The following is a 10,495-nucleotide window of genomic DNA, read 5'->3' as shown; positions in this document are numbered from 1 at the left end:
ATTAGTTTCCTTATTGTGTTTAAATACTTTTTAGATCTTGGATTTAAGTTCTTTATAAAGCATGTATTTTGCAAATATTTTCTCCCTGTCTGTAACTTGTCTTTTCATTTTATTAAAAACTGGTTTTTTTAAAAAAAATTATTTTATTTTATTAATTTTAATAAACATTTACAGAGATTTTGGATTTTCATTCATTCATTGTTGCACTTTTTTCTTTATCCAACAACCCCCCCCCGCCCCACCCAGTTCACTCCTCTCTTTGAAAAGCAAAAGATAAACTTCTTCGTTGGTATACAAAACTGTCTTTTGTAGAGCAAAAGTTTTTCATTTTATTAAAGTCTGTTTTTTAATGCTTCATACACTTAGCTCGTGCATCTGTTGCCGAACACAATTTTCCTAGATGTCTTCTCATGTTATCTTCTAGAAATTGTATGTATAGTTTTGTGCCTTATGCACTGGGCTATGCTTCTTGCTTGAGCTGATCTTTATGCAAAATGTAAACTCTGTGTCCAGATCCATTTATTTTTGCATGTCCAGCTATTGCAAAAACATTTGGTAAAATACTGTCCTTTCTAAATTTAATGCTGATTCCTTTTTACTGTCCATATAGAGTTACAAAATATAATCTGACATATTTTAAGTACTACAACAGAACATAAAAAGCACTCTCTAAGGAAAACTGTAAGCCTATATTGTACTGCTCACTATTGTATTACTACCGAACATTTGAAATGTAATGAGTGTCATTGAAAAACTAGTTTTTAATTTCATTACATTTTAATTTAAACAGCCATGTGTGACGAATGGCTATTAGACGGTGCAGCTCCAGAGTAAGAGAAGTAGCACTCTTGTTATTCTGAACTGATTGATCATATCTAAATTAGGTCATTCAATTTTTTAGTGTAAGAGATAGGGTGAGTGAAAGGCGCACTGTGGAGTGATAGAGACAAATTTAAGTGCATTAAGAGAAGAATAATGGTAAGAACATAAGAAACATCAGATTAGAACTAGGTTGAAGTAATTTGAGATGCAATTGGTGAGGAAATAACTGATTTAAGGAATTAAGGGTGATGACTGCAAGAATAATTTGACTTTATTTTGAAAGTTTTCTACAGAGAAAGTAGAATTAGTGAGCAGCTAATATGATGAAGAACTTCCTAATGTATTTGTAGTAGTTCAGTACTAAGCTGCATAACCCAGCCTTGAGGTTAAAATATCATTTTGTCCCTAAAATGTAATTATTTGCACTACTCAATTTTAGTCATCTATTTATTAAAATGAAATTAGAGATGATAATGTTTTGCACTGGAGAAATTCTTTTCAATTTGGTTTCCTCATACTGAATTGGATCATTCTTGAAGTATATATGAGGTCCTCTATAGAGAATGACTTTTTTTCTATATTTGCCCTCTAGCAAATGTCTTTTAATAACATGTTAATTTTATTTCCAATCACATCATCAGGAGGGTGGACACTATCAATGTGATATGCAATAGTCATTTCCCAGGCATCAATAACTCCAACTTTGAGACCCACAAAAAATATCATGCATTATAAGATTCTGAATGTACCATGAAAGTCACTAAACATCTCTGCATTTAGATCCAGCTCCCTGGTGCTTTCCATTTTAAAGATAGCTTTGGTCTCTGGGCTTCACAGCAATAGACATTCAATGGCCTTTTGAATGTTGATGGCCCGACGGATGAAAATGTTGATGGGAAAAGGTCTGAAGTGCTGGCCAAGGGTAATGGCACTGGCAGTGTCCTTGTCTCCTCCTATCCAGTCAATTTCTTGTGGGATGTAGTTTTCAAATTTCACTGAGAACAGTTTTTCAGTAACAAATGGATGACTATGTTTTTTCCACTGAATCAAAATGTGCCTTTCAGTATCCAGAAGCACATGGATTTGCAAGAGCCTGGGAAAACGGCTTCCTTTTTAAATTGCACACACCACCTATGAAATGCTAACCAAGACTGTCTGTGACTGTTTTGAACACTACTGCTCATGGGCGGTAAGGCCCAAAATTGTTAGATACACTAAAATTTAACCAAACTTTGAACTTTTCATTTGGATATGTAGAAGATGGTACTAATATTTCTGTGAACAAAGTATTAAAGTGTATTTTCTATTAATCAAAAATCACACCTGATGAATTAAAAATAGTAGTGAAGCAATAACACTTTACACAACATGGGTGAGCCTGGAGGACATTATACTGCATGAAATATCTCTGTCTCAAAAGGACAAATACTGCATCACATCACTGTTATAAAACAGGACTGACAACTGTGGGGGTGGGGAGAATAGGAAAACTGTGGAAGGATAGTGGTAAAGATGAGGGGAGGAACTGTCTAAAAGGAATATATCATTAAGCACTGTATATATGACAACAACCTGAAACAAGAGGTACATTGCAAAGGGAACTAAGGGAAAAGAAATGTGGGGGAGGGAGGAAAATGTGCAAAACTGAATGAATGAAAACCCAACCTTTCTTTAAATTTACAATTTTATTTTTTTAAATAGTACTAAAACAACCATTAGAAAGGGAAAGCAAAGGATTCTGTCCTAAATATACCTCAAAAGTCAACTACAACTGAGAAATAAAATACATACTGTCACCACTTTGTGGAAGTAGTAAATCCACTGCCACAGTGTTGAGTCTCCCATGAGATAAATAAATTTCCTCTTCAAACAGTTATTGCTATTTTTTGTTGCATCTAACTCAGCCTGTTTGCAAAACGTGGTAATCCACTTTCCTTGAAAACTATAACCACTAGAGAAAGGAGTCTTTGTTCCTATCTGACATTTCTTTTTATAGTCTCAGTCTCTGACAATAAAAATTCCTGCAGTTAGGATTTTTTAACATCAAATTATTTTGGAATCACTTCCCTCTCTTCTTAACCACCCTTCTTTTTCTGCTTCTACCTCTGCCTTTGTCTTATCCACAAATATTTGTTGGGTATCAGCTATGTTTCAGGAACTGACCTTGAGAAATAGTTAAAATACACAGACCTCTATAGGGCACCCTGGAGGACTTGTGTGTAATGCATCAGGATGCAAACCAAAAGTGTGCAATTTTAATCCACTCTGCGGGGGAAAGATGGGCAGTTCCCTCCTGTAGATTTACAGCCTGGGAAATCTAATGGAGGGTCGCCCTGCATTGGAGTCAACTTAATAACACCAAGTTTTTGCATTTATTTTGCATTCTAGGCTTCACAGATCTGCCCATAAACGTGGCATAAGAATCGTGCTGAATAAGGAATGAATTTACAAGTTCTCACAAATAGCTTCTTCCTAAAGTGGGAGTGGTGTTTATGGGTTTTCTCTTGAGTGTTCACAGTACCATTCTTCCAGGGTTTCACCAGTTACCTAGGTCTCACAGCTGCTAGATGGACAGATAGCCTAAGTGATGAGGGAATGTGTGGCGAGGAAGTGGCCGACTTTGTGACATCGATGGGAAGAGCGCTGACGACACTCGTTTTACTGAATTAGTAAATCTCTTCCAACTAGTTCTTCCAGAAGTAAGATGGAGTACATTTATAAAATTAACGTACCATGTGTTTGTTTGTGAGAGTATAAAAATGTTCTTCTTTAGTTAATCAATAAACAGTTAAGTAAATATTTAACTATTGTGTACAGAACTAGATATAACATTCTCAATGTGATTTGACAGGGAGGCGGCAACAAACCAACCCCAAAACAAAACAGAACTTCCTTGTACTAAACTCCACGATTAAAACAGTGGGTGAGCCAGTGAGCCTGTTTACAGCCAGGTAAGATTCTGAGACATTTTAATATTTGTTACTTACAAACTTTCTTTGTTATCTACCTGCATTATTGAGGGTTTGGATGTAAGTCCAGAAACTATTTTTCTCCATATTAAATATCAGATTTCTATGTAGTTCTGGAAAAATGACAGTCTGATATTATTTTCTAGGTAATTGTCTGGCTTTACTAGAAATGTCTGTCATTACAGCAAGAGTGTGATGAGGACCAATTACCTCAAGAATGTGAAAACTTTCCATAGTGTGAAAATTGGTTTTGGATGATGGGTGCAAAGGCAGAGAAGGGATTAGTCTTTTCAACAGATTATGAGCTTTAGATATGAGATGATGACTCATTTAAATTTATATTCTCCTCAAGAGTCCTTGAGTAGTACAAGAAGTTCTTGGTTGCTAACCTAAAGTTTGGTGGTTCAAGTAACCTCTAATGACGAGTGATCGATTTCCAAGAAAAACAGCCATTCTAAATTAAAAAGCTAGGATCTTCTCTGATACACACAGGGTGCCTTGAGTTGTAGTCAAACTCAAAGAAAACAATTTACTGTTTACAGAGTCTAGGAAAGTGCTTTGTTCTTATTAGACTTTCAATAAATATTTGGTGAGTGCATGAAAAAGAGTCCATGAGTGAGATATACCCCATTGACTGTTAGATGGGAGTATTTGCTTTACTGAAATTCACTTTAAAGCCAATGCAGCAGAAATATTCCTTTTAAAAAATAAGATGACTTTATATTCACCAACCAAACTCCATGTAGTAAAATGTGAAAGTCTACATAAATTTCCAGAATGTACTACTCTGAGGGAGATATTTTAACTAAGAGAGAAAATAGAAACCATCAAGGACAATGTTGTAAGGCTGAAGCTATGCAGCTCATGTAAGACAGCTTCACAAGGCAGCAGACCCCAATGCTTGGCAAATTAAAATACAAAAACCCTATACAAGTTGACAGAAACAAAACAAAGGGTTCCTCAATATTTTATATCTAACTTGGGCTGAAAACTGGTCTTATTTAGCATGGAAATAATTTCCAAATATAAAATTTTCACAGGTGGGTGGGACCATTTGTCCCAGGAAAACAATAATGCTGAGAAATCAAAATGGTTAATGAACTCACGGCCGTCAAATCCTTTCAGACTTGAAGTGACCCTCCACTGGCTTTGCAAAGGTGTAAATCTTAACAGGATGAGACTGTCCATCTTTCTACTGAGGAGTTGCTGAGGGATTCGTGCCATCAGCGATGGATATATTTTTTGATTAGTAAAGCAACCCATTATGAACTATGCCATGCTCACATAAAGAACTCCTTTATGGTGAATGACTATTTCTCAAAGAAGTAATGTTTTCCATTTTTTAAGTTAAAGTTGTTCAATTACTTATGAAAAGTTGTACATATATTGTTTGCCTTTTAAGATGAAGTTTAAAAAAACAGACAAAAATTAATAACTCTAGGTACTTTGCTATAGTGCATAGTGAATAAAATATAAATTCTTCCTTAGGAAGGGGGGATTGTAACTTTTACTTTTTTGTCAATTATTCATTTTTAAAATGTTAAGAGAATTAAAAACATTCTCATTTATCATCTATATTGAATAATATTCTGAAAGTTGCTTTATCTTAAAAAAAGATGAAAACTAAAGAAAAGTGCCAATAGCTCTAAATTCTTTCCTTAAAGCTATTATAAACTTTGACCTTTAAATAGATACCAATATAGATCAATGGTTATTAATTTTATAAAACACAATGTGTGGGAATGAAACAAAATGTGAATGAAGGAATGTGTGAAACACAGTGTATATGAATTTTTGTAGGCAAACCAATATAAACTTTAAAATAGAAAATCTGACCTTCAAAATCATTAGACATGAATTATATGTACTTTTAAAAAAGTATTAATAATTTATTAAGGGCTGTATATGGAGTCATTACCCTTTATCTATCTAACACTAGAGGGAACACTTTCCATATGTTACTTCTTACTAAGAATTTGTATTCCCATACATTGTATCTTATAAAATTAATCACCATTGATCTATATCTACTATTAACTCATCCTTTCAGATCCCCACTGAATCCTTGTCAATGTCAATGCCTTCACCACACTTTCCAGCCACCAAATGCTGCAATTTTGTATCTTTCCTCCCCTCAGTTCTCCTTTCATCCTTGGACATCTATACACATCTCACTTTTCCTCTATTTTAACTATAATGGTCTTATCCAGTATTTGTCCTTATGAGACTGAGTTACTTCACTCAGCATAATATTCTCTAGCCTCTCCCTTGCTATGAAGTCATTTTCAAAATCATCGCTCCTGAGTGCTGCATAGTATTCCATCATGTGAATGTACCACATTTTTCAATCCTTTTGTAGATGCACATTTGAACTATTTCCATTTCTTGCTATTGCAAATAACATTGCTATGAACATCAGTGCACAAATCTCCTTTTGTGTCTCATTTCTATTTTTCTGTGAGTATATTACTAATAGTGGAATAGCTTTTGTAGTGGTAATTTTAGATATAATAAATCCAGTGGAGAATATTTTTCTATCTATGTTTACCTGTATTTACCAAGGACATATCATGTCACAGACACTAACACATGAATAGGACTTAAATTATCTACTTTATTTTCACAACATCACCTAGTTAAGTCAAATTTATCCAAACTAGTATACCTTGGCATCAAGATTTGAATCTAGATCTGTTTGAATCCAAGACATTTTTCTTTTTTTTCCTTTGCATTAGTTTATTTACAAAATTCTAATACAAATTCAAATGAATTCTTTCAATTTCCCTCACTGCCTCTCCCACCCATCAAATTGTACATCCCAATGATTAATTCCCTCTTCCCCCTGTACATCCACATCCCTCTGCTTCCAGCCTCTCCCACCCCTCTTGGATCCTTATACTCATTCTACAATAATGGTCTTATACAATATTTATCCTTATGGGACTGCGTTAGTTCACTCAGGATAATGCTCTCCAGTCCCTCCCAAGTTAGGTAATAATTTACAAAGTTATTGTTCCTGTATTCTGCATAGGATTCCTTTGTGTGAATGTACCATCATTTCTCAATCCATTCATTTTGGGTTGGACATTTGGGCTGTTTCCATGATCTTGCGAAGAATAATTCTGCTGTGAACACTGGTGTACATATCTCAGTTTGTGCCTCAGGTCTCATATTCTCAGGGTATATTCCAAGTAGTGGAATAACTGGGTGCCAAATTGCCTTCTAGAATGGTTGCATCATTCTACAATCCCACCAACAATGTATAAGAGTTCCTTTCTCACCACATCCTCTCCAACATCTATTACTTGCTGCCCTGTTAAACTTTGCCACTCTTACTGGAATGAGATGGTACTTCATTGTGGTTTTGATTGCCAGTGATTTGGAGCATTTTGTATTGCCAGTGATTTGGAGCATTTCTTCACGTATCTGTTTGCCATTCAAATATCTTCCTCTGTGAAAATTCTTTCCATGTCTTTTGCCCATTTTGTAATTGGGTTAACAGTCTTTTTCTTGTGGAGGCCCAGAAGTATTCTGTAAACTTTTGTTCTGAGACTCTTGTCTGAAATGGTATTACCAAATGTTTGTTCCCAGTCTGTAGGTTTTCTTTTCACCCTATTGGAAAAAGGTTTTGATGTGCATAGAGATTACTCTTTAGAAGGGCCTATTCATCAATTATATCCTCTTTAGATTGTGCATTTCGGATTGTATTTGACAGTCTCTTTAGACATTGGATTAGTGCTTCTAAGCTGGTTCCCAGTTTGTCTATTAAGAACGTTTTGGCTTTGGGCTTTACTCCCAGGTCTCTGATCCACCTTGAGTTGGTATTTGTGCATGGTGTGAGATGTGGATCTTGTTTTAGCTTCCTGCAGGTGGAAGTTTAGTTTTGCTAGTACAATTTGTTGATGAGGTTATCATTTCCTCATTTGATAGCTTTGATTTCCTTGTCAAATATCAGTTGACCATAGATAGCTGGGTCTATTTCTAGGTTCTCAATTCTGTTCCATTGGCTGATGTGCCTGTAATTGTACCAGTACCATGCTGTTTTGGTTACCACTGCTGTAAAGTAGTTTTTGAGGTCAGGGAGTGTTATGCCTACAACCTCATTTTTGTTTCTCAGAAGTGTTTTGCTTATTCGGGGTCTCTTTTCTCTCCAAATAAATTTGATAATTTCCCTTTCAATCTCCTTGAAAAATGAATTTGGTACCTGGATTGGAATTGCATTGAACATGTAGATTGCTTTTGGTAGGATTGTCATTTTCGCCATATTGAGTCCTCCTATCCATGAATAGGGCACATTTTCCCATTTCTTTAGGTCTTTTATTCTGTATTTCAGAAATGCTCTATAATTTTCTTTGTATAGGTCTTTTGTATCTGTAGTTATGTTCACTCCCAAATATCTCTATTTGTGGTTGGCTATTGTAAATGGTATTGCTTGCTTTATTTTAGTCTGAGTTTTCTTTGTTACTATAGAGGAATCGTATTGATTTTTGGATATTGATCTTCTATCCTGCCACTCAACTAAACTGGCCTGTTAACTCTAAGAGGTTTGTTTAGTTTTGGTTTTGTTGAATCATTGGGATTTTCTGTATACACAATCATATCATTTGCATAAAGCAACAGTTTAGCCATTTCTTTGCCTGTCTGGATGCCTTTTATTTCCTTCTCCTGTCGTATTGCCCTAGCAAGCACTTCCAATACAATATTGAAAATAAGTGGTGACAGTGGGCATCCTTGTCTGGTCTCTATTTGCAAGGAAAATGTTTTTACTCTTTCTCCATTAAGAATGATGTTGGCTCTTGATTTTGCATATATACTTTTCACTATGTTGAGGAAATTCACTTCTATTCCAATTTTGCTGAGTGTCTTTATCTGGAATAGTTATTGGCTCTTGTCAAATGCCTTTTCTACAACAATTGCTAAGATCGTATGATTCTTGTTATTTACTTTGTTAATATAGTGAATTTCATTGATTGGTTTTCTTATGTTGAACCATCCCTGCATACGTGTTGTGAATCCCACTTGGTCATGGTGAATTTATCAATGATATTACACATTAAGTAGAATATTGTGAAGACAATAAAAACTTCCATTGATAACTTATGGGCATGATTTTACTTGTTTAAGCCATATTTACCTCATGGTTCAATCTCGAACTATAGATGTCTGAATTATCCCTATTTATGTGGCATTTGGTGATTGATTGGAAGAGTAATGACCTCCCACACAGAAGATGTGGTTTGTGTTCCCAGCTAATAGTGAACCTCAGTCAAGCACCCCAACATGGATTACTCAGTGGTGCTTCACATCTTTCTATAATTATAAATATTTTTTAGTGAAACTTTCAGATTAAGATGAACTAGGAAGAAAAGACCTGGAAACTGACTTTCTGAAACCAGTCAGTAAAAAAATAAACAAATACTTAAACAAAAGCAAATAAAATCAGTCACTGAAAAGCCTACACATTATTACAACCTGTCCAGTCTTCTTTTGCATAGTGCCACCAGGTGGTGGGGCTGACTCAGCAACAGCTAACAACTCAATTTCTCCAAACTATTGTACATTTTTACTCGGATAACAATGGCTGGACTTCCTATTTTTATATAATCCCATTTTTCAAAGCTATCAATGCCATTTACTGTTAGTTTTAAGCTAGCTTCTCATCATTCAAATCCTTGCTCCACCCCACTCGCTATCACCTACGCAATCTTAGTTGTGAGCTTTATCCCTTGAAACACTGCTTTCTTCATATATTAAAAAAAAAGGAAATAATGTCTGAGTCTAGGGCTGTTATAGTGTGAAGTAATGAAAGCCTACAACAAATCATTTAGCGTCTGGTTCTGCATATTTAAATAAATAAATGAAAACTGCACTCTTACTTGAAACAGGCTGCTCCTTAATTTAAAGTGAATTGGTAAAATGCATAATAAAATCTCAAAGCTGTAAAACAGTAACATTAGGAATAATCAGGTTCATGGCAATTTCCTGTGAGAATACTATTGAATTCTAGCTCATGGACTCTGATCTATTTAGATTGTCTAAAACCTGGTTAAATTTTTGTGCCTCTCTGAATTTTAGTTTCAGTAGCAATCTGGTCGTAAGGCTGAAGAAAAAAAACACACACACAGATGCCAATACCCATGCAAACTAATAATGAAATATGGTAATATGTGTGTGTGTGTGTGTGTGTGTGTGTGTTTTAAATTTTAAGAATAAATCCTACCTTCTTTGAAGCCACTCTTTCTTATTTAAAAAAAAACCCAACTTCATAAGAAGTACAGACAACTCTTTCTTCATACAATAGGCTTCAAACAAAACCCTAAAATAATTCTCATTCTCTCATTAATATAATAAAGGAATTTGTTTTGGTGAATTCTCTTCATTTTATATAACAATATTTTTTCAAAGCACATCATTAGATATTTCTATTAACAATCATAACCATTTTAACTTAATCAGATACACAGAAAAAGTGTGTTAGTAAATCTTTAAATGAAAGTTTAGAGGAATAAAAACTTTCTTTCTAGTTCATGTTCCGCTCTCAATCTGGCTTAGTGTGTAAATTTTGAGAACTGATCTATCAAAGGATATTTTACCAAATGTGCATCACAATATTACCCAGGTGAATTGCAGTCATTTAATATCCTGTAGCAGAACAAATTGCAGCTGGTCACAGTATCTAAAACTCTCCAGAAAAGGGGGGGGGG

The 10,495-nt window shown here is 34.8% G+C and overlaps 1 protein-coding gene across 1 annotated transcript in view; it reads right to left on the bottom strand.

Moving 5' to 3' along the window:
- Positions 1-1,410: 1,410 nt before the first annotated feature.
- Positions 1,411-10,495, bottom strand: part of NXPE2 (neurexophilin and PC-esterase domain family, member 2) — a 29,674-nt gene continuing 20,589 nt past the window's right edge. Inside the window, 2 exon segments of the mRNA XM_006903718.1 lie at positions 1,411-1,931; positions 2,595-2,773. Coding sequence (XP_006903780.1) covers positions 1,411-1,931; positions 2,595-2,773 — 700 coding nt within the window.

Source organism: Elephantulus edwardii, unplaced genomic scaffold (genome assembly GCF_000299155.1).
Source record: "Elephantulus edwardii isolate Elephantulus edwardi_28Jun2011 unplaced genomic scaffold, EleEdw1.0 scaffold00093, whole genome shotgun sequence".
Taxonomy (NCBI): Eukaryota; Metazoa; Chordata; class Mammalia; order Macroscelidea; family Macroscelididae; genus Elephantulus; species Elephantulus edwardii.
Note: the sequence above shows the minus strand (reverse complement) of the source record. Positions and strands in the feature narration are given on the sequence as shown.